At 39.7% G+C, this 26,155-nt stretch overlaps 1 protein-coding gene across 15 annotated transcripts in view; it reads left to right on the top strand.

The window, feature by feature from the left end:
- LOC105494308 (signal induced proliferation associated 1 like 1) overlaps positions 1-26,155 on the top strand; it is a 410,938-nt gene that overhangs the window by 276,251 nt on the left and 108,532 nt on the right. For all 15 annotated transcript variants that reach the window (XM_071099945.1, XM_071099943.1, XM_071099944.1 and 12 more), the window contains 2 exons: positions 16,619-16,749; positions 22,351-22,539. In XM_071099945.1, the coding sequence (XP_070956046.1) occupies positions 16,619-16,749; positions 22,351-22,539 (320 nt within the window). The remainder of the gene's footprint in view (positions 1-16,618; positions 16,750-22,350; positions 22,540-26,155) is intronic.

The raw sequence follows: 26,155 nt of genomic DNA, 5'->3' as shown, positions 1-26,155 counted from the left end.
TTATTTGGGCCCTAATATATAGTCCATCTTGGAGAATGTTCTATGTGCTGATGAAAAGAATGTGTATGCTGCAACTGCTGAGTGAAATATTCTGTAAATGTCTGTTACATCCATTTGGTCTAATGTGTAGCTTAAATTCAGTGTTTCTTTATTAATTTTCTGTCTGGATGATCTGTCTAAGGATGAGAGTAGGGTGTTGAAGTCTCTAACTCAGGAGTCCCCAACCACTGGTCTGTGGCCTGTTAGGAACCGGGCTGCACAGCAGGAGGTGAGCAGCAGGTGAGCCAGCATTATCGCCTGAGCTCTGCCTCCAGTCAGAACAGCAGCGGCATTAAATTCTCATAGGGCGCAAATGAACCCTGTTGTGAACTATGCATAGTTCACAGGGATATAGGTTGTGCGCTCCTTATAAGAATCTAACTAATGCCTGTCCCCTGTCCCCAAGGTCTGTGGAAAAATTGTCTTCCACGAAACCTGTTCCTGGTGCCAAAAAGGTTGGGGACCACTGCTCTAACTATGATAGTATTGGAGTCTTTCTCTTTAAATCTAATAATTTTTTTTATATATCTAGGTGCTCTGGTGGTAAGTGCATATATGTTTAGAATTGTTATATCCTTTTGCTGAATTGATCTATCTTATATAATGGCCTTCACTGTCTCTTACTTTGTTTAACTTGAAGTCTGTTTTATCTAAGTGTACCTATTCCTGCTCACTTTTGGTTTCCATTTCCATGGACTACCTTTTTCATCCTATTACTGTAGTCTGTATGTTTCTTTAGAGGTAAGGTGAGTTTCTTGTAGACATTATATAGTTGGGTCACATATTTTTTTTTCCATTCAGCCCATCTATATCTTTTCTGTGGAAAATGTAGTCTGTTTACATTCAAGGTTATTATTTATAGGTGGGGACATATTTCTGTCACTTTATTAATTGATATCTAGTTATTTTGTATATTGGTTTCTTTCTCTTATTGTTTACCACTGTGATTTGGTGGTTTTCTTTTTCTTTTTTTTTTTTTTTTTTTTTTTTGAGACAGGTGCTTACTCTGTTATTTAGGCCAGAGTACAGTGGTACGATCATGGCCCACTGCAGCCTTGAATTCCCGGACTTTAAGTGATCCTCCCACCTCAGCCTCCTGAATATCTAGGACTATAGGTATATGCCACCATGCCTGACTAATTAAAAAGAAATATGGCCGGGCACAGTGGCCCACGCCTGTAATCCCAGCACTTTGGGAGGCCAAGGCAGGTGGATCATGTGGTCAGAAACCAGCCTGGCCAAGCTGGTGCTACCCCGTCTCTACTAAAACTACAAAAAAATTAGCCGGGCATGGTGGTGGGCACCTGTAATCTCAGCTACTCAGGAGGCTGAGCCAGGAGAATCGCTTGAACCCTGGAGGTGGAGGTTGCAGTGAGCCAAGATTGCACCACTGCACTCTAGCTTGGGGAACGGAGCAAGATTCTTTATATTGAGATAAGGTTTTGCTCTGTCAATCAGACTAGAGTGTAGAGGCCTGATCTCGGCTAACTGCAACCTCTGCCTCCTGGGCTCAAGTGATCCTTCTGCCTCAGCCCCCTAAGTAGCTGGGACTACAGGCACACACCACCACGCCTGGCTCACTTTTCCATTTTTTGTAGAGAGGAGGTTTCACCATGTTGGCCTGGCTGGTCTTGAACTCCTGAGCTCAAGCCATCTGCCTGCTCCGGCCTCTCACAGTGCTAGAACTATATAGGTTTGAACAACTGCACCTGGCCTTAGCTAATTTTAAAAAAAATTTGTTTCTAAGAATGAAGTCTCACTATGTTGCCTAAGCTGGTCTCAAACTACTAGGCTCAAGCATTCTTTCTGCCTCACTGTCCCAGAGTGCTGGGATTACAGGTGGGAGCCACTGCACCTGGCCAAGTTTGGTGGCTTTCAGGAATCGTAGCATTTTTGGGTGTTTTCATGATGGTGGTTACCATTTTTTCACTTCCAGGGCTAGGACTCACTTAAGCATTTTTTTTTTTTTAAGCACTGAATTTAATACTAAAAAAGATGAATTTTCTCAGCTTTTGCTTGTCTTGGAAAGACTTTTTATCCTTCATTTATGAAGGATAACTGCTTAGTATAGTAGCCTTGGCTGACAGGTTTTGTTGTTGTTGTTGTTGTTGTTTCTCTTTTTTTCCCAGCACTTCTAATGTATTTTCCCATTCTCTACTGGCTTATAAGTTTTCTGCTTAGAAATCCACTGTTAGTCTGATGGGGGTCCCTTTATAAATGACTACACACTTTTCTCTTGCTATTTTTGGAATTCTCTTTGTCTTTGGCTTTTGATGGTTTGACTAAAATGTGCCGTGGAGAAGCCCCTTTTTTATTGCTTCTGTTTGGGGATCTGTAAGCTTCCTGTATCTGGATATCTACATCTCTTGCTAGACTTAGAATGTTTTTATCTTATTATTTCATTAAATATGTTTTCTAACCCTTTGACTTTCTTTTCACTTTCTGGGACTCTGAAAATTTGAATATTTGGTTGCTTTATAATGTCTCATGTCTCATAGGCTTTGCACTTTTTTTTATTCTTTTTGTTTTGCAATTTTTGACTGTTACTTCAAAAGATCTGTCTTCAAGTACTAAGATTCTTTTTTCTGCTTAATCTAGTCTATTGTTGATGCTTTCAAATGTATTTTGTATTTCATTCAGTGAATTCTTCACTTCCAATATTTCTGTTTCTTTCTATAATTTCTATCGCTTTGGTAAATTTCTCATTCATATCTGATATAGTTGTGTTCTTTTTCAGTATTTGGTTGGATTTCACAGAGCTTCATTAATTAATATTTCGAATTCTTTTTCTAGGATTTTGTATATTTCTTTTTGATTGGGATCTGTTGCTGGAGACATATTGTATTCTTTTTAAGATGTCATATTTCTTAGTTTTTTCGTGGTTTCTATGTCCTCACATTGCTATGTACACATCTGATATAACAGCTGCTTCTTGCAGTTTTTTGAGTTTACTTTCATGGGGAAGGACTTTTTCCTGAAAATGTATCTATAGTGCTGGTTGGGTAGGGCATTTTGGCTTTGATTCTGGGTGCATGTAGTACTATAGTCTATGTATAATGTCTTTGTCTGTCAGCAGCATAAGTGGTATCTGTAATTTCCTTGACTTAGGGTACAGTCATTAATGGAGGCTTGCTGAACTTTTGCTGGTGACTGGGAGGTGGGCCAGTCATCAAGTCCAGTGGTAGCAGTGTTGGACTGAGTCTTTGTGTGTCTGGGCCTCAGGGCAGCAAACACCAGCACTTGTGCTAGCAGGTCCCGGCAGGTTAATTCTGGGGCTACAAATGACTTGCTTAGATACCAGTAATGCTGGCAGTGGGCTGTACAGTTGTTGGAGTCCTGGGCCCTGGGAAGCAGGCATGATAGGGGTGATAGCAGGAACAGTGGTGGGATGACCCTCTGAGTTCTAAGTGGTGTGCACTGGTGTTGGTCGTGGCTATGGTGGACTGAGAGGGCTTGACCTCCGTCCCCTTGATGGCACATGAAACATTGGCTATGGTGGGCAGGGACTGAGTTATCCCCAGACCCCTAGAAGGTTGCTCAGGTGGGGATGGCAGTGGCTGCTCTGTGGCTGTGCTCCTGGGGAGGGCAGGATTGCTTTCAGTGGCAGCAGCCACATGCAGATGAGTGGAAAATATTCCCTTCCCTTGTGCTTCAGCCCCGATGATGGCAACCCACAACAAAGGCACCTGTAGGCCGTGAAGTCTGGGCATGTGAAAATGGGTGATCTTACTCTGCTGGAGAAAGGGGGGTTGCTGCCAGTTGGCCCATGCTTCAGCCCTGGTGGTAGCAGTTTGCTATGGTAGTGGCTGCATATAGGGGATGTCACTGGGGTTCCAGGAATATGGAGATGCAAGTGCTGTTGATCTCTAGGGCAGGGTGCAGTCTCTTTGGGGCTAGGCTGTCAAAATGGTGTCATTATGCTTGCCGTAGCTGCATAGGACTCAGGAGGGTGTGTTGGACCAATCATGGGCTTCGTCCTGAGCAGTGCCCTGGCATGTTTTCCAGGCATCTCCTTATATTTGTTTCAGGGCCTGCAAGGGTCATGGGGCTCTTCCATAGCTAGGATCACAGGAGTGGGTCCACAATGGAAATGTGGCTCATTGGGGATCTCTCACTTACCCTGCACTGGGGAGTCTTTCCATGGTCCCAGCCAGTCCCAACAAAGCAGGCTCAGTTTCCTGGTTTTGACAATGATTATTGTACTGTATGTCGTTATATAAGACGTTAGCATTGGGGGAGTCTGGGTGAGCAATATGGAAATAACTTGTAATATATTTGTAACTTTTCTCTAAGTTTAAAAGGAGTCCAGACAAAAAGTTAAAAAACTTTATTTTTTTCGGGCAGAACAAAAAAATTAAAAACAAATAAAAACCTTCATCTACATATATGCGTGTATATACAGTCATATACATGCATAAACACGGGAGCCATAGACGATGTGACACCAAAAGATTGGCCAGATGTTTGAAGCTTAAGTAGCACCCCCTTCGTAGTGTAGAGGGAATTGGGGGATGTAGGCAATTGTGAGGGTAGTAAATGGTTTTCAGGGGGAATGAATGAGCCCAAAGAATAGATAATGTCCTGGAACAAAGCTGCTCTGAGTTCCAGGGGGAGGTGACAGGAAGGTGAGGGGCAGAACCTCACCATGAACAATGGTGGTTTTAATTTGCAGATAAACTGTCCCAGGTAATTTCCAGGAACTGCCCTCAGCATAATAGATGAAAAGCCTGCGTGGTGTGGTGACTATTAGTGTTCTCTCTTTTAACATTTTTGCAGCTGTGTTTCAATATGCTTGGTTTGCTTTGTATTTTTATTCCATGCATTTTAAAACATTATTCTGGCCAGTGGGCAGTGGCTTATTAATACCAGTGCTTTTGGAGGTCAAGGTGGGAGGACTGCTTGAGCCCAGCAGTTCAAGACCAGCCTGAGCAACATAGTGAGACAACATCACTACAGAAAATTGGCTTATGAATTCAAGTGGTTAATCTTTCCTGGTTATCTGATGTGATTCCTAGGGAGGGAGTTTTAAGACAATTTCACTTTTTTGGTAAGAAGTTTCCTCAGTCAGATAAGGAAATTCCAGAGGGTCCCTCCCTTTGCTTTCAGGGGAGAAACTAGAGAAAATTAGAAGGTCCTTGGTTCTGAGACATCTTCTACGGCTTTTCAGTTTCTGTAATTCAAAGATGTCCAGCATGCAAAAGCACCATATTTTGGGGTATTGTTATCTGTGCCCCAACACCTTCCATATAAAAAGATCAAAGCAACTACCTTGCTTACTGATTTCCACATTCCAGTGAGTTTCTGTGCTCTTTGTTTGGCATTCTTGAAACAAAGGGCCTTTTAGATCTGTTGTTTCAGTACAAGTTGATGACATACATAATCAAGCTTGCCACCTATTTCCCAAATGTATACCTCATTATATCTTCAGACAGTGAGACCCTCATTCTGAGCCCTGAAATTAGGTGCTCAAAAAAAATTTGCTTTATTGCATCAATTCCTTTTCCAGTCTCTAATGGAGGTCCCTCCTCTGTATGGTGAGCCTGTTAATCTGAGCATCAAGGCAATGAGAGGAGACATCTTCCTATTTGCATTCAAGTCTAGTCTGAGAGAAGCATGAGCAGAAGCCATCTCTAGGACTCATGTAAACATTTAGTCAACAAATAGGTAGGTTTTGCTGAGTGTTTGGGACACTGCACGGTCCCTGTCCTTGTTAGTAGTGGTGACTTCTGCCTTAACTGAATTTCTGGCTACCTGTTAGAGACTTCCCCCTAAATCCTCCAAAAGCCTTTTATCTTGCTGCAATATGCCTGGTAAGGAGGTGTAAAGGATGTTTTAAATATAAGGAGATTCATTTAGAGACAAATGTTTCATTGTAATTTCTTTCATTTAGATGGTAGTTTTTTTTTTTTTCCCCTAGGCTAATGTTTGAATTGGTATTAACATTAAAAATAACATTAACTTTTAAACATATTCTTTATAGTCATTGACCATTTGCAAACCAAATGCATTTTTTATAGTTAAAAAAAATCTGGCCAGGCGCAGTGGCTCATGTCTGTAGTGCCAGCACTTTGGGAGGCCGAGGCAGGCAGATTACAAGGTCAGGAGTTCGAGACCAGCCTGACCAACATGGTGAAACCCTGTCTCTACTAAAAATACAAAGGTTAGCCAGACATGGTGGCACATCCCTGTAATCCCAGCTACTCAGGAGGCTGAAGCAGAAGAATCGCTTGAACCTGGGAGGCGGAGGTTGCAGTGAGCCATCGCACCACTGCAGTCCAGCCTGGGTGACAGAGAGAGACTCTGTCTCGAAAAACAAAGCAACACAAAAAACAAACAAACAAACCTTCCAATTATAAAAGTTATATATGTATATCATTATAGAAAAAAATAGAAACTGTAGAAAATTAATTTTGTGGGAATACTAGTGGTTTTATTTCTGCCCCATCAGTCTTAATACATGCATACTCCTTTTTAAAATGAATAAGGAGTCTTAAATACAGTTTTACATTTTTGTCCTGCTTCTGTAATGGGCCGTACCATATCTTTTTTAGTTTTTCAGCTGTTTTTTCCATTTCTTGTTATAATAAATAATGCTTACATTAACTGGTCTTAACTTTTTGTGGTTGTTGCCCCATTGATCCTGATAACAGTTTAGTGAAGCCTGTGAACTCTCCTTGGAATACATTTTTATTTATTTATTTATTTGAGACTGGGTCTTGCTCTGTCACCCAGGCTGGAGTGTAGTGGCATGATCACAGCTCACTGCCACCTTGATCTCCTGGGCTCAAGTGCTCGTCCCACCTCATCCTCCCAAGTAATTGGGACTACAGTTGTGTACCACTGTGCCCAGCTAATATTTTATTGATTGATTGATTGATTGATTGAGATGGAGTCTTGCTCTGTTGCCCAGGCTGGAGTGCAGTGGGGCGATCTCGGCTCACTGCCACCTCTGCCTCCCGGGTTCAAGTGATTCTCCTGCCTCAGCCTCTCAAGTAGCTGGGATTACAGGTGCCTGCCACCATGCCTGGCTAGTTTTTATATTTTTAGTAGAGAGGGGGTTTCACCATGTTGGCCAGGATGGTCTCCAACTCCTGACCTCAAGCAATCCATCTGCCTCGGCCTCCCAAAGTGTTGGGATTGCAGATGTGAGCCACCATGCCTGGCCAATTTTTTGTATTGATGGTGTCTCACTGTGTTGCTCAGGCTGGTCTTGAACTCCTAGGCTCAAGCCGTCCTCCTACCTTGACCTTGATTAGTAAGCCACTTCCCCCCACTCCCGCCCCACCCCACCAGCATAATGTTTTAAAGTGCATGAAACAAAAATACAAAGCAAACCAAGCATATTGAAGCACAGTTGCAAAAGTGTTAAAATTTTGAGACATAGTAATGGATGTGCTTCCTTCTTATTTCATGAGAAAAAGACCTGGTGGCAGCTCTGTTAATTACCATCATTTCAAAGTAGGGGTGATTGTAATTAATATTCTGATACGTCTGCAACAACTTTAATGTAATGTTAAACTGTGATTTCTATTGGTGTCAAAGTCACATGTAAAACTAATATTAATATAGTTTGTTGCTTGCATTTGTAATTGATGAAAGCACTAAATTTCAGTTAGAAGTTAGTGAAAATAAAGATGCATTTTTTTCAGTCAAGTTTAGAGACCCCCTAATTTCTATTCCTAGCCACATGCTTGTTATATAAGTTTTTTCCACATATCTAATTATTTCCATAAGGTGGAGCCCTGTAAATGAAATGTGAGCTTTACAGGAGCCTTGATTTTTATTGCCAAATTGCTCTTAAGAAAGCTTAGACCAGAAAGATCCACTGGTATGTTTAAGACTTGTAGTTTAACATTCTCTTAACTACTTTGAATATTTACAGTTTATATTTTTGAACATGTAGTAAAGACCAACAAAAGACATTTTGTTTCTTTGATCACTAGTGAGTGTCAGTTTTTAAAAATATAACTATTGGCCATTTGTCATAGCCTGATAGCAACCAGTAAAAAATCTCTCATGATTCTGCTAATCTTTATCCTCCCTTTATTTAAAAAAATTTTATGTACAGAAAAGTTGGAATATGTGTCCTTTTATTTTAAATAAGTTTGTCTTGTATTTTTTCTTTAATGATTTTGATGCAATTTATTAATGTCAACATAACTTCATACTAAAGTTTACCTTTTACTGAAAAGTTAGACGCCTATTAGGTGCTACTTTAGATACTGTTTTAAACCTCCAAATTCGATGTAATCTTTTCAAATACATCACCTCACTTTTTAAGTGTTACCTATGGGAAGAAGAAATGGAACGTCAGAGTACTATGCACTTTGTAAATGTGAGCAATTACTCTTAGGCAACAGTAATTATAAGTTTAGTGCCACGCTTTGGGACAGAATTCTGGCATGTGGCCAGTCCTGTTTAAATGTCCCCGTCCATTACTCTGACCTGCTTTTGATTATGGTGCGAGGTCCTAGGCTATTAAGTTCTCATGGAACCTCCACCCTTAAAATTAGGATGAGCCCTCTGAGGACCAGAAACCGAGAATCTAAGTGGTGCACTTCCCAGAAGGAGAGCCATTCTTTAAACACTTGGCCTTTTATTATGTCCACTTGGGCAAACCTGTGTTTCCTTTTAACAAGATAATACATTTCTTTCTTTTTAACATTGAATTCTCCAGTCTTTCGCTTTGTCCTCTCTTTCTTAGTCATTAGTCAGATTAACATGTGAGAAGTTGCACAAAAACAAAACCTGAAAAATTTGAACAGTGAGTGGTTTTCCTAGTTATTTTATTTTTTTAATTCCTATTCTATTCTATTCTATTCTATTCTATTCTATTCTATTCTATTCTATTCTACTCTACTCTACTCTACTCTACTCTACTCTACTCTACTCTACTCTACTCTACTTTACTGTATTTTGTATGTTCCGGGATACATGTGCAGAACGTGCAGGTTTGTTACATAGGTATACATGTGTCATGGTGGTTTGCTGCATCTATCAACCTGTCATCTAGGTTTTTAAGCCCCACATGCATTAGGTATTTGTCCTAACCCTCCCCTTGCCCTCCACCCCCTGGCAGGCCCCCATATGTGATGTTCCCCTCCCTGTGTCCATGTTCTTATTGTTCAGCTCCCACTTATGAGTGAGAACATGCGATGTTTGGTTTTCTGTTACTGTGTTAGTTTGCTGAGAATGATGGCTTCCAGCTTCATCCATATCCCTGCAAAGAACATGACTCATTCTTTTTTATGACTGCATAGTATTCTATGGTGTATATGTGCCACATTTTCTTTATTCAGTCTATCAGTGATGGGCATTTGGGTTGGTTTCAAGTCTCTGCTATTGTAAATACTGCTGCAATAAACATACGTGTACATATGTGTGTCTAATGAAATTTTTTTTTTTTTTTTTTTTTTTTGAGAGGGAGTCTCGCTCTGCTACCCAGGCTGGAGTGCAGTGGCCGGATCTCACCTCACTGCAAGCTCTGCCTCCCGGGTTTACGCCATTCTCCTGCCTCAGCCTCCCGAGTAGCTGGGACTACAGGCACCTGCCACCTCGCCCGGCTAGTTTTCTGTATTTTTTTTTAGTAAAGACGGGGTTTCATCATGTTAGCCAGGATGGTCTCGATCTCCTGACCTCGTGATCCGCCCGTCTCGGCCTCCCAAAGTGCTAGGATTACAGGCTTGAGCCACCGCGCCCGGCTCTAATGAAAATATTAAACTGATGAAAACATTGAGGGTCAAAGTTTATATTGTTAACTGTACTGATAGTGGCACACATGTAACCAACCAGGTAGACTACTTAAGAAAAATAGTTTAAATGTTAAAAATGGTGAAATAACTTTAAGCTATTGAAGTTGTCACTGTGCCATTCTTTGACCTGCTGATATATGATGAAGCCCAAGTCTGTCTGCTTATTACTTGTGTCTTTAGCATCCCCATTATACTTGACTTATGGTGTTTTTTTCTTGGGAAAAATGGAAAAGATTTTATTGTTCTTTCTGTATGATCAATTAGGGTAATTAGGGTAATTCTAAGATTTAGATGTGAACATTTTTGTGACTTTAACATATCTTGCCATATTGCTTTCAAAAGCAGTTGATACCAATCCACAGTGCCACCAGCAATGGATGAATATATTACATCTCTACCAAGGGCTGGTTTTTTATTTCAGAAACATTGTTTTTGATATTGGGTTAGTCATGAGATAGTACCTAAGTTTTATTTGCTTTGTGTTTCTTTGATTCGTGTTTCTGATGTCTATTTTTTCTATTAAACAATTTAAATTAACTATTATAAGCAGATGTTTTAAGCCATAAATTATAACTTTACAGATTACTTGTAAAACTGTACTTTTACTGTTCATAATTACATTCAGTTGAAATTATGCTATAGATGTCCTCAGGGAAGTATGCAACTGAAGTATTAAAAATAGCCTGCAGATACCATGATAACCAATGCAAGTGACAAAAAATTGCTGGTTGAAGCCCTGTGACTCTTGTAACTAGTTTCCTTTCCCCTTCACAAGTAAAACACCAAGCTTAACCTTTTTTGCCTTGTACACACATGCTTATGTATACCTTATAATCAGGTAATTGGACTGTGCCTGACCTAATTACTTTGAGCTTTGAACTATTTACTGTTTCCCCTCACTAAGAATGTGAAATTTTTATGATAATCATTATTGTGAATGTATCAACCAAAAATAAAACTATTTACCTGGAATATTTTAATGATGACATAATTATTTATTGGTACTCTTTGTACCATCCTGGTTAAAACCAAGAACCAGAACTAATAAGAAAACTTCAGACTAAACATTTAAATGTGAGGAATGGAGTAGGTGGAAGGAAGTCAGCCGTATATGGATATAACGTTAATCTCTCTCCCTGTCAACAAAACCTTAAACAGCACATCAAGAAATAAAGCATTATGTCTCATCTGACTAGATAAACAGTTTGTTCCTTTAGGAACCAAGTTTTATTTAATGATTTTTTTATTCATAATACAATTTTAGAAACTTATGGGAACATAATATTGTGTGTAATGGCTAAGAAAATGAGCTTTCAAATCAGCAGTTAATATGTTTAAATCTGGTACTGCTATATACTACTTGTGGCTAAGTGACTTATCTTTAAATCAAAGTTGCCACATCTATAAAAAAGAAGGAAATACCTTTTCTTTGTTTTTTTTTTGTTGTTGTTGTTGTCGTTGATGTGATTAGAGTACTTGGCAAAATGCTTTGCTTTGCTGCATTATATCATTCTAATGTGGTAATTGCTGTATTGGTTTTTGGCATCCCGGTATGCTAGCTCTAAAATATTCTAATTTCTGGTGGTCTAATAACCTGTATTTCAGTTCATCCATCAGAAGCTTTCTCTACCCTACTTGAGGTTCCAATTCCTCTTCCCTTCCCCTTTTCTTCCTCTGACTCTCCTCATCCTGAATTTCCTCATCAAAGTCTTCCTTGCCTTTCTTTAACGCTCTTCATCTGAAACTCCCCTGTCCTTACTCCCCTTCCCTGCTAAACTTTCCACTCCAGAAGAAAGAGAAAGACAATTGTGGATCTGGCTAGAAGAACACTTTGTAATTATGGGTATCTTCACTAGCAAACAATGGAAGTCAATGGCTGATAGGAAAACAAATTTAAAATGCTACATCACAGAGCAAGTGTAGACACACTGCTCAGGGACCAGGGGCCTGAGAGGAAGGAAGAGACTGCAGTCCAGTATCTTCTAGCTTAGAACTCAAAATTGTAGCTGTGTGTGGTAGCTCACGCCTGTTATCCCAGCACTTTGGGAGGCTGAGGTGGGAAGATCACCTGAGGTCAGGAGTTCGAGACCAGCCTGGCCAGTGTGGTGAAACCTTGTCTCTACTAAAAAAAATACAAAAATTATCCAGGTGTGGTGGCACACGCCTGTAGTCCCAGCTACTCGGGAGGCTGAGGCAGGAGAATTGCTTGAACCCAGGAGGTGGAGGCTGCAGTAAGCCGAGATCGCGCCACAGCACTGCATTCTGGGCCACAGAGCGAGACTCTGTCTCAAAAAAAAAAAAAAAAGAGCTGAAAATGGTAATTTGCTGAATGAAACTCTTCTCTACCAGAAGGTTAAATTTAAATAGTACATTAGGATTTTGAATAGAATAAACTTGTGTTCATATGGAAAGAGTTTTTTCTATACTTCTGTAATCCTTAAGAGAAAAAAAGGACAGTGGACAAAAACAGAGCTTTTATTGTAAAAATATTTTTTTTTCAAGTTCAAAGACTTTGAAAAAGCAGAGTCTAGTGATGATAGTGGTGAATTTAGCATGGGAAATTGGACCGGAGTCTCCATCCATACCAATAGAACTGATACCGATGAAGACTGGCTGGAAAAGCTATTTGGGAAATAATAGCGAGAGCTCTTTTTTAGTGAAAACTTGACACAAGTTCAAAAATATCTTCCTACCATTATCTAACCAGAGATGGGTTTGTTTGAAGCTAGAGTCTGAAGAAAGTGTTTGAATTTAGTTTATAATTATCCCATCACCATTCCCCAAATTCAGAAATATACTTCATTAGCAGCTGGGAAAAGTTACAAAAAAATGTAGTCAGTTTTTGATGATGATATGCAAAAAGTTTAAATTATCGTTAATTTTACAGTTCTTATTATTAACAAAGTAATCTTATTTTTAGTCTTTAGTTTTAGTTTATTTTATGTAGGATTTATTTTTTAAATAACACAATTTGTATTTTATCTACCAGTAATACTAAAATGATTGTTTAATATTTTTAGTTTATAAATTTATATTTTATTTACATTTTTGTAATGTTTCTATTTTTGTTCTTGAGATATATTAAATATTTGGTTTTAATAATTTGTGTTTTTATGAATTCATAACACTTTAAAATAAAGTTATTAGTATCAATATCCAAAGTAAACACTTGCATTTTCTTCCAGTATTCAGTCCCTCTTTTCAAAGATGTCTGTGCCATACTTCGGATGAGACCTAAAAATTAGAGGACTTAGCCAAATAAAGAGGGGTTAAGAAAAGAATGTTCTCAGCAGATTTTCTCAGATGATAAAAGACTGTGAGTTTGAGCACCTGAAAGAGAAGTTTAGTATCAGTGGTTCTCCAAATTTAAGAAGGTGAAAGGTCTGAGCTGAGGCTGGAGTGATTGACAGTGACAGGTTATGAGAACCTTTGGGAAACCTTGGAAAGGGTACAAGAACCTAAGTGTTAAGTTTTGTAGTAGGGTCAGATTTGCATTTTAGAAGGATCATCTGGCAGTGTGAATAAGTTGGATAAAAACAAACCAGTTAGAAGACTACTACAAACACTCAGGCAAGTGATGATAGGAGAAATAGTGGCAGTGGGATGAGGAAAAGATAGATTTGAGAGATGTTCAGAAACTGGAATTCACAGAGCATGACAATGGGTCTGGCATGAGCAACTGGTTGAATGTGGTAGCAGCTGCTGAAATAGGGACTGGATGGGGACCTATATAGGTTTCTGTGGGAAGGTGATAGGTTTACTTTTGCAGATGCACATGGGACAAACGGTTCCATTAGGTAAATGTAAGGATCTCAGACTTTGGCCCGGCACGGTGGCTCAGGCCTGTAATCCCAGCACTTTGGGAGGCCAAGGTGGACAGATCACTTGAGGTCAGGAGTTCAAGACCAGCCTGACCAACATGGTGAAACCCCATCTCTACAAAAAATATAAAAAATTAGCCGGGCATGGTGGTACGCACCTGTAATCCCAGCTACTCCGGAGGCTGAGGCAAGAGAATCACTTGAACCCAGGAGGCGGAGGTTGCAGTGAGCCAAGATCATGCCACTGCATTCCAGCGTAGGTGACAGAGCGAGACTTTGTCTCAAAACAAACAAACAACAACAACAACAAAAAAGATCTCAGGCTTAGAGATGTCTGGAGAGGACATGTAGACCTCTGAGAGGCATCAACCTTGAGGCGGTAGTTGAAGTTCTGAATGTGGGTGGAATATGCAGATGGGAAGAGGGAGGAAAACTAAGCTAGAACAGCCAGAGCGGTAGAAGGAAAATCAGAAGAGGGCAATGTCACAGGAACAGGGAAGTAAGAGTGTTTCTAGAAAACATGAAGTGATCACCTGTGCTAGGTGTTATGGAGAGTCTGAGCCAGGTAAGGACCAAAAGTATCATTTGTTTTAACTTTGAGAAAGTCATTGGTGACCCATGCAATGGAAGTCAGATGATAATTCTGAAGTGAGGAATTGGACAGCTATTTCAAGAAATTTCCAATGGAAAAAAGGAAAAAGGAGATAACTCTTTAATTCTGACAGGCGGTGAGGAGTTGAGAATAAATGTGAGTTTAAACGTCATTAAACAGTGATGGGAATTAGCAAGTCTAGAGGGAGAAGTTGAAGATTAAAAGAGGGTCATCAAGGCACCTGCGTCCCTAGGAAGGGGGAATGGGCAAATGGGGGTGGGGGTGGGGCTTTGGATCATACAGAAAAAGAAGCTAGAGTCTGGATGCTGGTGACTTTGTGTGGATGGTAAGTTTGCATCTGAAATAGCTTCTTTATTTCCTTTGTGATGTAGATACATTGTCATTTGCCAAGATTGAGGAGAAGGTAGGTGAGGGGTGGTTACGGGAGAATAGAGCATGTTTGCCACATCTGCCCTGGAAAAATGGAGAGAGGAGCTGACCAGGGAAAGCTTAAGGATGAGGATGAGTTGAGGTTATTGATGGAATTTATGGTGGCCCTATATCTGGGAATTTCTCTAGCAGCAGAGAACTGCCATGCCACCTGCCCATTGTGAGATATGTGGGGTGTACTTGAGGAGTTCCTAGAAGTTGATTTTTATTAGAGTCCATGAAGTACAAGGACCAGGTAATGAATGTGACTCACAGTCTGTTGCATCCACTGTTGTTCAGTGCTGCAGTGGTACAATATCCTCTGAGGTTATTGAAGCGTGTTAAGCTCTTTGCTCTTTCAGTAACTGGCCCCAGACTGCTGTCTTGTTTTTCTTTAAGTTCTTGTCCGCTTTTTTATACTATTTCTGTCTCCTCCCTTTCTGTTTTCTTCCTTGTTGTCAGTTGTTCTATCACATTGCTGTCTGCATGCAAGTCTGTATCAGCCCTACACCCTGGACTTTGTCAACATCTGGAATTATCACACCTCTGAAATAAAGCAGTGAGCTTGAAGACCAGACAATCAAGCTTATTAGAATTGTGTGCAAAGTAAGAGTAAATAATCTGAGTGTGATTCTCATGTGCTGTGCTTTGAGGATATGCATAAGTGTCTGTACATGAATTTTGTGACATTTAGTGGGTTATTTCTCATATATGAGATATTTGTTGCTTGTATTCCCATTGTGTTTTTCTTCTTTTGAATTTCCATGGCTTATGATAATATTCTTAGAGAGCCCTCAACATTTATGATTGTAGCTTTTGTAATCGTGCTTTCGTACCTGCAAAGTATTTTCGTATGCATTACTTAATTTTAAACTACATGATTCAACATTTATGCTGTTTTTTCTTATTATTCTCATGGATTTTCAAATACTTATATTTTGTATGGAAATAACATGTATTTTCAAGTGTGTATTCGTTTTGTGTGATAATGAGATGTTATGTCACAATGCAATCATTTAGCCGTGTCAGATATAAGTGAAATACAATAATGTAAATTAAGCATTTTGGAGGTTTGAAAAACAAATGATCTGTTCTAGTTTTTCATATATTTTCATGTTTTGTGGACTTCATCTGTGAACATCTCATGTATATATCAACAGTCTAAATTTTTAAAAGATGTATATGCACAGTAAATACCACTTTTCAGTGTTTTCTATAAATTAACTTAATTTTGATCCCCATCTTTCTCTTCGTCAAGAGGAAGGTAAATTCAGCGCCAGTCCTTTGGAGGCTTGTGCTAAGGTGTGGGGCCTTGGGCAAAAGGCCAGAACATTGAAGAGAGGCCCTAGGCTCATCAGTCACCTGGCCACACAAGTTACATTAGCCCTGCACTGTGGGATCTATGCTGTGGCCCAGAGCCCTGAGTCCTGCCTCCCTGGGGCACTGTGAAGCTCTTTCCTCTGAGCTCCTACTCCACCATACGTAGGCTTCTTGGGAGCAGAGTGCTGCCCAGTGACTCGCAGCACACATCTCTCTCTCCAATCCAGGGATATCTTTTTTAATCTGGTGGAATCCCCCTTTCTTCAAACTCTGTTCTTAATATGTTTAGAATTTTTTTGAAAAACAAAAACTAAAAAGCCCTGGCACAAGCCTTCTCTTAGACAAGGCAGCACGTACAAATGTAGCCTATTTAAATGGTGGGAGAGAGGGAGAAAATACAAATTTATTTTGAGAAATGGTGTAGTAATCTGTAGAGTAGTGAAAAACTCAACAGGCTACCTGTGGTCAGCGTTACCTACTCTGGAACTAAACCTGTGTAGCCAAGTCTTTGTTTTTATAACTAATTGAAGAATATTAATATTTGTTAAATGTTTACATTTTATTGATATAATTTCTGAGTGACGACCTTAAATACTGAGCAGAATGTACCATTTTCAAAGTGTTAGGTAGATTTTCTAACCTTGCTTTGTCTTATTTTACCTAAGAACACTGGAACTATTTTGGGGCTGATGAGAATCTTGGTCCAGTGGCTGTGAGCATTCGAAGGGAAAAACCAGATGAAATGAAAGAAAATGGATCTCCGTACAACTACCGGATAATTTTTAGAACTAGTGAGGTAAGTAGCAAATGAGAGAGATTTGAGGTTTAACTGAAATGGGGGGAAAAAAAGCAAATAGTAGCAGTAGCAAAGCAATTAAATTTAATAGCACATGGTTATAGATGTCTTTGGAATAAGCAAAGTCCCCTTTCATTTATTCTGGTGGAGATGGAGGTGGACAAGATGGTTAGATCTGGATCCCTTCTTTTCATCAGACTCTGAATAGATGCAATCTACGAATGAGGAGTTTTGATTCAGAGAAAGATATATCCGTTAAGTGTGACCCAAGGAAATTGGAGCCCTCAGAATCCCCAGTGGGATATTGTGTATCCTTCTTAGGGCTACTGGAAAGCACCAAGCCAACTTGAGGAGCCAGGGTATTAGGGATAAGAGAAGGCCACCGAAGACTTAATTCACTCTTCCAAGCTCTTTCTGAGCTCATATCTTCGCCCAAGAAGAAGGAGGGAGAGAGACTCTTGATTTCTTCCACTATCAGAGTGGAGGAAGTCCACTATCTTTGGGACCCATTGTCTGAGACCTAGAAGGTGGATTCTTTGAACCAGGGGCTATCTAGTTGTAAGTGAAACAGGCTGTTAGTGCTCTTTAGGAATCTAAATATACCCAATGTATGAGTTTTTATTTTAAAATGAAATTTGGGCTTAAAAAAAAAAAGACATGGAAAAATAAAAAGAACCCACACAGCATTTTTTTAAAAAAACCTGTGAACAAGTTTGGGACTATGAGGTTCTCCATTTTCCTTGTAAAGCTGTATAACTGGGCCACTTATCAATTTACTGCCTCTCAGCTGCTAATTCACTTTAGGATTTTTGTTATGCATTAATACTTAATACCCTTGAGTCATCTAGAAAATAATAGTTTTGAAACTAGTTTAAATAGGGCATTTGGCTTCATTTCCCCCATTCAATGCAAAGCAAGTTTCTGGGGTTGGCATCACTAAATAATTGTTCCCAAGCCTGAACTCCGGGGAAATTAAATATAGGACTTTTAAAGACAAGACTTAAATATCTAATGTGTTGTTTACACTGGCCAGAGAGAAATGAACTAACATACTCTCATGTGCTTTTTCTCCATGGCAAAGCTAATAATTAAGTGGTGTAAATTCTTTTGTTGAGCACAAAGGCACGAAGAACATCACGTTCTATGTTTTGGAGTTGTATGCACGTAGTTACTCCTCTGTAGCTTCCCAGATCCTACCAGTTTTGTTTGTTTGTTTTTGAGACAGATTTTTGCCCTTGTTACCCAGGCTGGAGTGCAATGGCGATCGCGGCTCACTGCAACCTCCGCCTCCCGGGTTCAAGCGATTCTCCTGCCTCAGCCTCCCGAGTAGCTGGGATTACAGGCATGTGCCACTACTCCCAGCTAATTTTGTATTTTTACTAGAGACAAGATTTCTCCATGTTGGTCTGGCTGGTCTCGAACTCCCAACCTTGGGTGATCCGCCCGCCTTGGCCTCCCAAAGTGCTGGGATTATAGGCGTGAGCCATCACACCTGGCCATTCTTACCAGTTTTTAGTGATACTCGGTTATCTTACTTCCAAGTATTTTTGTCTTTCCCATTATCTTCTTTTTCCCTTCCCAAGGCCACTCTGATTTAAATTCCCATCATATTCTTCCTTTTCTGTGTTATTTTTTTATCCACCTAAATTCATTTCCTTGTCACTTATTCATCCCATCCTTCATGCCAGAGATTAAAGTTTCCTGCAGTTCTTTCTTTCTCAGTCAGATGCTGTCACTGGTTTCCATGAGCTTCCCTTCTCAGCATGTCTTGCAGGCTGTCCACATCTGATCCCAGCCCCTGTCTCCTACCTGAGTATCTGTCCTAAATTCTGCTATGGTCTGTGAACCACACCGACTCTTACCTTTCCCACCTCTGTTCTTTCTGCTTTACTCCCTTGACCCAAAATGTTCTACTTGTGTTCTGTGGTCATAAGATTCTGTTCTCCAGCTAACCCATTTGAATAAGTTGTGTCCCTTGGGTCTGTTTCCTTAGCCTTTGACTGAAAGGTTCAAGTCAAGTGTTCAAAAAAAACCATTACCACTTGTTTTTTACATTCAAATTAATGTTCAATTCATGACAACTCTTATTATTACGTTTTCTCAGGTCAGAAACCGTGAAAGCCACACTTTATTCCCATCTTCTGCCTCCTGACCCTGAGATCTGGTCTGTCAGCAACGCTTGTTCATTTTGTCTTCATAGTATGCCCAGAGCTCAACTACTTCTCCCACCCTCACCGCCCAGTCCTGGTCCTGGTCTTGCTCTGAGAACGGGTCTCCCTGCTTCTATGCTGAAACCTTGCTTTCTTTTGACCCAAAGTGTTCCTTTGAAATGTCATTCAGATCTTGTCATTCCTCAGTTCAAAATCCTTGAAAGCTTCCTCATCTCCCTCTGAGAAACAGCCACTGTCCTTGCTAGCCTAGGAGATCATGCACATCTGCTTCCCGGTTATCTCTCTGCACCTCATCGCTGATAACTCCCCTTGGCTCAGTCTTTTCCTGCCACACTGGCCTCCTTCCTCCCTGGGCCACCTCAGGACACCTCTGCCTCAGGGCTCAGATGCCCGTCATTCCTCCCCACTGCTGTGTTCTCCATCAGGCTGCCTCATCTCCATCTGGCCTTTACTCAGAAACCACGGAGGCTTTCCTTGACCACTGAATCTAAAATTTCTACTCCCCTCCCATTTCATATCCAATTAAATGCTTTATTTTTCATTAATACTTAACGCTGTCTTCTCTGTTGTACTTAGTCATTTTGTTTGCTTTTAATCTCTCCACTGGAGTGCAGGCCCCATGAGCGTGGGACTTCTGTCTGAGTTGTTCAGTACAATGTGCCTGATGTGTCAAATGGTGCCTTGCTTCCCTATTTCTCGCTTCCCTCCTTCCCTGTCTCCTTTCGTCCCTTTCTCCATGTCTTTCCTCCTTTTCCTCCCTTCCTTTCTTCCTTCCTCCCTCTAATGTTTACGTAATTAATTGCCACTAGGTTTTGTATAATTTTTTTCTTTCTAGTAATAAATAATCCCTAAATTTGGTTTAATGGTAATATTGTATAAGACTTTTGATAGAAATGTTTCCAGATATTGGTCCTGGTCTGTAGCTCCTGGACTTTGAGAGATAGTTCCTTCACTCTTTTCACTGAAACCTATTTACTTGATACAAATGAAATAAGATTTAATTTGTATCAGAGACTTCTCATGTTGCTAATTTCTCATGCAGATAAATATGGCAAGATAAAAGAAAACATGACAGTGAGACTCTGGTGACTTCAGTAAGCGGCAGCAAGATAACAGAAATACAAACAACTCTCTTTCATTTTAGTATAAATAAACATTGCAAAACATAAAAGAAGATACATACCTTTGTAGGCATGGCAGTTTGTTTATGAGCAAAATTTTATGGCATGTGAGTGTTTTTAAGCATAGGAACACGAGGACTTACGAAGACTCACTTCATTCTTGTTTCTGGAAGTCATTAAGAAAAATATCAGTAATACTAGTGATTCGGATGTAAAAAATGAGCCATTCTTTTTCTCATCCGCTTTGGCTTTCATGAGTGAGCCGCTTTCTGTGGCTCAGGATGCAATGACTCGAATTTGGTCTTAGCTTCTAAATTGAGAATACCCCTAGCCTTTGTGGCTCCCTATTTCAAGCTGTATATTATCTCATGAAGAAAAGAGTCAAATAACTGAGTTAGCCATTTTCCATGATGTAAAAACAAAATAAAAACCATTTGTGTCAAATTATACATTAATAGGAAAATAATTTTTACTTGTTACTTGAGAAGAAATTGTTTATAATGAAAGAAAAAAGATGCTCATCAAATGAATAGACTGCAAATATTTCTATTACCTTTTTCCCGTATTGAGAATAAGACGTTGATAAATTTTGCTTTTTCTTCTCCCATCTGCCTTGACCCCATCTGTGGGCAAATGTTACAGATCAAGCTTGTCCAACCCACGGCCCGAGGGCCACATGTGGCCCAGGACAGTTTTGAATGTGGCCCAACACAAATTCATAAACTTTCTTAAAACATTATGAGTTTTTTTTGTGATTTTTTTTTTTTTTAGCTCATCAGCGATTGGTGTATTTTATGTGTAGCCCAAGACAATTCTTCTTCTTCCAGTGTGGTGCAAGAAAGCCAAAATATTGGACACCCATGTTCTAGATTCTAGATTTTACTTCCCTGGTGATTCTTCCTTTGGTTTCCATTTCCTTGCGAATCCTAAGTCATGCCTAGTTTGCCTGAAGACTGCTAGGGCCTCCATTCTAACTACATTCTCTGCCTCCAGTTGCTTCCTCTCACAGTTCATCTTATTTGCAACTTAATTTCTGAGTACACATCATCCCCCTACGAACACATCCTGAGCTGACCTGTAGGAGCCCGATGAGGTGTGTACCACTCAGTCAGCTCAGGGTCTTCTGTGCACCCCCAGCTCACAGCTGCATCATCCATTTCTCCCTGTACTCTGCTTGTGTCCATCTACAGTAATCACTCCTTCTCACTTACTCCCTTTATTTCCAATCTCCATACCTTTGCTCATGTTCTCTCTTGACATTTTCTTGTTGTAGAAATTGTTCCTCTATTTCATGGCCACTTCCTAAAACCATCCCTTTCGATGGGGCCTTTCTTTATGCCCTGAGCAACTGTGATCCTTTCTCTGCCTTTGGACTGTCTAAGGACCTGACCTTGTTATGCTTTGTTGGATATACTTGTCCTTCTGAGATTGCATTGTGTCTTTCTGACCTCTTACCCTCATTTTTGACAGTCAGTCTCCAACATGCACTCCACTAGCTTTTGTAGCTCCTGTTGCTAACTGGAAATGTATTCAGCTTGATGGGTTTTCTCTTCTTTCTCCATACACTATTTAAATTATGTTAACAACTTTGCCTTGTAGACATTTTTGGAAATTAAGACTACTTTAGGCTTCATCTCTGGTTAACTTTTCTCCAACACATCATCATTACGTAGGAAAATGTCTTTGGTTAAGGTATTAATGGTGGGCATTTTAAGAAGGGAAAATATTTTAAGAAATAAGAGAAAATCTAAAGTAACTTCAGCTGCTGTTGCCTGTGCTGCTGTACTGATGGTGATGATTGCTCAGTGGCAGCAGCATTTGGTGACATGTATAGTTTATGCTTGTCAGCCATGCATTATGAAGTTTAAAACTTTCTCTCTCCCTTTTTACAATTCAAAGAAGTATAGCATCCGAACTCTAAGTATTTGTTCTTCAGACATTGCTCTGGGATTCTGCCTTCTTAATTTCCTAATTAGTATGCATAGTGACATTGTATAGCCATATAGAGACCTTGATCTTTACTGATCTCTTTAAGGAAATGTTATTTTTGGTCTTTAAATAAATATCCTCAGAAGTCTTCATTATGTGCTCCTTTGGACCCATCCTTGTCTTGAAAGCATTGGTTTCATTTTTCATATGACAGTATCCTACATCACTTCTCTCATTGTTTCTCCCTCACTGACTTTACCCATCAAAAATCATTCCCTAGCTCTGTGAGGAGCCCCACAGTCCAGGCCTGTAGTGCATGTACATATGTTCAGGCATCTCACATCCCAGAAGCCTCACCACAGCACCTGTCTCTCTTGCAGCTCATGACACTGAGAGGTTCGGTCCTGGAGGATGCCATTCCGTCAACAGCCAAGCACTCAACGGCCAGAGGCCTGCCTCTCAAAGAAGTGCTGGAGCACGTGGTTCCCGAGCTCAATGTCCAGTGCCTGCGGTTGGCCTTCAACACGCCCAAGGTCACAGAGCAGCTCATGAAACTGGATGAACAAGGGGTGAGTTTCCCTTTCCGAGGAGAGCATTCTTGCTCAGGCTTCCTGCTAGGCTTCCAGAATACAGACCTTAATGTTTCTTGTTTTGATGGAGAAAACTGATAACCTTTTATTGTGAAAGACACTGTCTTTGCAATTACTCATTTTGTTTTTACTTACCTCTGAACTCTGAACATTTCTCATCTGATGAAATTCTGTATGTCAGAATTTATAAATAAGACACTTTAAACTATGTTGAATTCTTTTGATAATCTTCCATATGTACAGTACGTTTTTTGAGTGTCTGAGAGTAAATAATAGTAATAATAATTAATAATAATGAGCATATTTGCAAGTCCCTTTTCTAAGTGCCTTAAATATGTTATCTCATTTAATCTCCCTACCCTGTGAGAAAGGTACTCTTATTATTCGAATTTTAGAGATAAGGACTCTGGGGTACAGAGAGATTAAGTAATAAGTCCAGTTTCACACAGTTAGTAAGTTTTGGAACCAGGGTGCAAACATAGTCTGCCTCAAAGTCTGTGCTACTTCACCGTGCTGTTCTTAAAAGCTTAGAGTTTCAAAGTCTATTAGTACCATCAAAGATACATTCTAGCCAAGATTTTTAAATATAAAAATGTAAAATTTCACATTCTGCTTCGAGTAATTTGAGCATATGGGCTAATTTTATAGGTAATGTATTTATGTACTCTCACTTTAATTCTTTTAGCATTTTAGCCATATTGCATCCTAGTAGTGGGTGGTAGTAGTTTTAACATTACCTGTAAAAATTCCTCCAAAAATAAAATTAGTTCAGGTAGTTTATTTATTTCTTGTTTTCCCATTATGTTCATTTTTCACAGAAGGGTCCAGCTATTGAATGTCATTTTGTGAACAAATTTGGATAGAATTTCCTTAATCAAATATTCCAATTTTATTAAAGTGAATGGGAGTCCAAAAAAATTGGTTTTAAGGCATATTTATTATTTTAATTTAGCCACTAAGAATATATAATGAAGCAATAGTTAGATGTCTCTTTTCTCTCTTCTCTTCTCTCTTTTTTTTTTTTTTTTTTTGGGAGACAGAGTTTCTTTTATTTTTTTTTTTTTTTGAGACGGAGTCTCGCTCTGTCGCCCAGGCTGGAGTGCGGTGGCCGGATCTCAGCTCACTGCAAGCTCCGCCTCCTGGGTTTATGCCATTCTCCTGCCTCAGCCTCCAAGCTCCGCCTCCCGGGTTTACGCCATTCTCCTGCCTCAGCCTCCCGAGTAGCTGGGACTACAGGCGCCCGCCACCTCGCCCGGCTAATTTTTTGTATTTTTTAGTAGAGACGGGGTTTCACCGTGTTAGCCAGGATGGTCTCGATCTCCTGACCTCGTGATCCGCCCGTCTCGGCCTCCCAAAGTGCTGGGATTACACGCTTGAGCCACCGCGCCCGGCCGGGAGACAGAGTTTCACTGTGTCACTCAGGCGGAGTGCAGTGGCACAACCTCAGCTCACTGCAACCTCTGCCTGCCAGGTTCAAGCGATTCTGTTGCCTCAGCCTCCCGAGTAGCTGGGATTACAGGCATGCACCACTGCGCCTGGCCAGGTGTCTCTTTTCTAATCTTTGCCTTTTTCTATCCATTTCACTTTTCATAATGCACAGCTAATGTCTATTTGACACATATATCTAAAGAATGCTGTGAGTATCCATGTTCATAATGCGAAAATTCGTTGCCCTTTGAATGCTTCAAAAGACTACTGACATATAAACAACTATTTTGGAGGCTGTTTTCCAGTAAATATTCTGAACATTTATTCTAACAAAGGAGTAGAAAAATGATGTTTAGGTCCAACTTTATTGATTCAGCCATTTCTACTACTATGTTTATCAAGGAGAATAAAAACATTTAGACATTGATAATATAGTCATATACTTAACATTTGAAATTTCTATTAAAACAGATTGCTTTATGTAAAGGAGATATTGCCATTTTCTTTTGTTTTAACTGTATTAAATAAAAAATGGATACCCTGGCCGGGCGCGGTGGCTCAAGCGTGTAATCCCAGCACTTTGGGAGGCCGAGACGGGCGGATCACAAGGTCAGGAGATCGAGACCATCCTGGCTAACATGGTGAAACCCCGTCTCTACTAAAAATACAAAAAACTAGCCGGGCGAGGTGGTGGGCGCCTGTAGTCCCAGCTACTCGGGAGGCTGAGGCAGGAGAATGGCGTAAACCCGGGAGGCAGAGCTTGCAGTGAGCTGAGATCCAGCCACTGCACTCCAGCCTGGGCGACAGAGCGAGACTCCATCTCAAAAAAAAAAAAAAAAAAAAAAAATTGGATACCCTAATTGTAGACATTATTTCTACAGGATAATTGTAGACAATAATTCTACATTATTTCTGTCAGGATTTCTGACACATTTTGTGTCCTCTGTTAGTGATTGCCAAGTGCTGGATCACAGATGGTGCTGATCTGTGATAAACATTTTATAGTCCTATCCACATGGGAAAGATAAGAACACTATAAAGAGTTGAACTCAAAGTTTATTTAATTCACAAAACTGGCCATTATTTTGAAATTATGGCCTTCCTATTCTTGGAAGTATTAAAATGTCCCTTCCTTCATAAATTATTAATTATAATATATGATAGTTGTTTTCCTTAATATCTTTACTAGGCAAAATTAAACTTTGGCAATAAGTCAGTCTCTTCAATTTTACTTTGAAAGTAAGTGCCTTAAATATGTCATCCTGTTCAACAAGAGTATTACTATTAGACAGTAGTTTTTTACTACACAGTGGAATCTAGAGGTTCAAAGCATGCTATTCTATATGAACAACTCCATGTCTGGACTAAAGAGCACCGGGGGTCGGCCTCTGTCTTTTTTTATCTCCATACATACAGCAGTCAAAGCCCGGATTGTACTGAGAAAAAGCAGATGACATGCATACTTAGGCTTTTAGTCTTGGGAGTAATTTTTTTTGGTAGGAAATCTCATTAATGCCTTGGAGTTATTCTGAGAAACTGATTATTTTGGTGCCTTTACAAATACAAATTTGAAAAAGGAAATGCTTATAAGTGCAGTGGATTACGCATATGAATCATTGCAAAGCATTTTTAGTTTCCATCTGTGTCGTCATATTTTAAAATTTCCAGCTTTGTGTGTCTTTATATTTAAAGAGATTCACAGTGTGGTACTAGGAAACTGGACTCATCAGAAGGAGCTTTAAATCTATTTTTACATTTGGTTTAAATGATTCTTTTGATATATTTTATGTTTTTATTAACTGTCTTACATAACCATGCTTTGAAAAAGAAGACACAATTTGTGTCCTATATTGTGACATTTTGCCTTTCAAATCTTTGCTGCTTTAATTCCTCATTTTACCACTATCAAAAACTAAAGTGAACAGAAAAACAAATTAAAATTTTATCTATTAAATATAAAAGAAAGCACTGCACAAAAATCTAATAATTTGTTTTTTTTATTTAACTTGACAATGATATATGTGTGGGAGCTGAAGTATGCATTTTAATTCCTGAAGAAATTTATTTTAGAAAATGAACTAATTCTTTGTAGCTTATCTAGGCTTTTACATTCTCCATTCTGAGGCCTTTCTGGGACTTTCACTACTTTTTTTTTTTTTTTTTTTTT

This window comes from Macaca nemestrina, chromosome 7, assembly GCF_043159975.1.
Source record: "Macaca nemestrina isolate mMacNem1 chromosome 7, mMacNem.hap1, whole genome shotgun sequence".
Classification (NCBI taxonomy): Eukaryota; Metazoa; Chordata; class Mammalia; order Primates; family Cercopithecidae; genus Macaca; species Macaca nemestrina.
The sequence above is the reverse complement of the archived record's forward strand: the minus strand, read 5'-3'. Positions and strand labels throughout refer to the sequence as shown.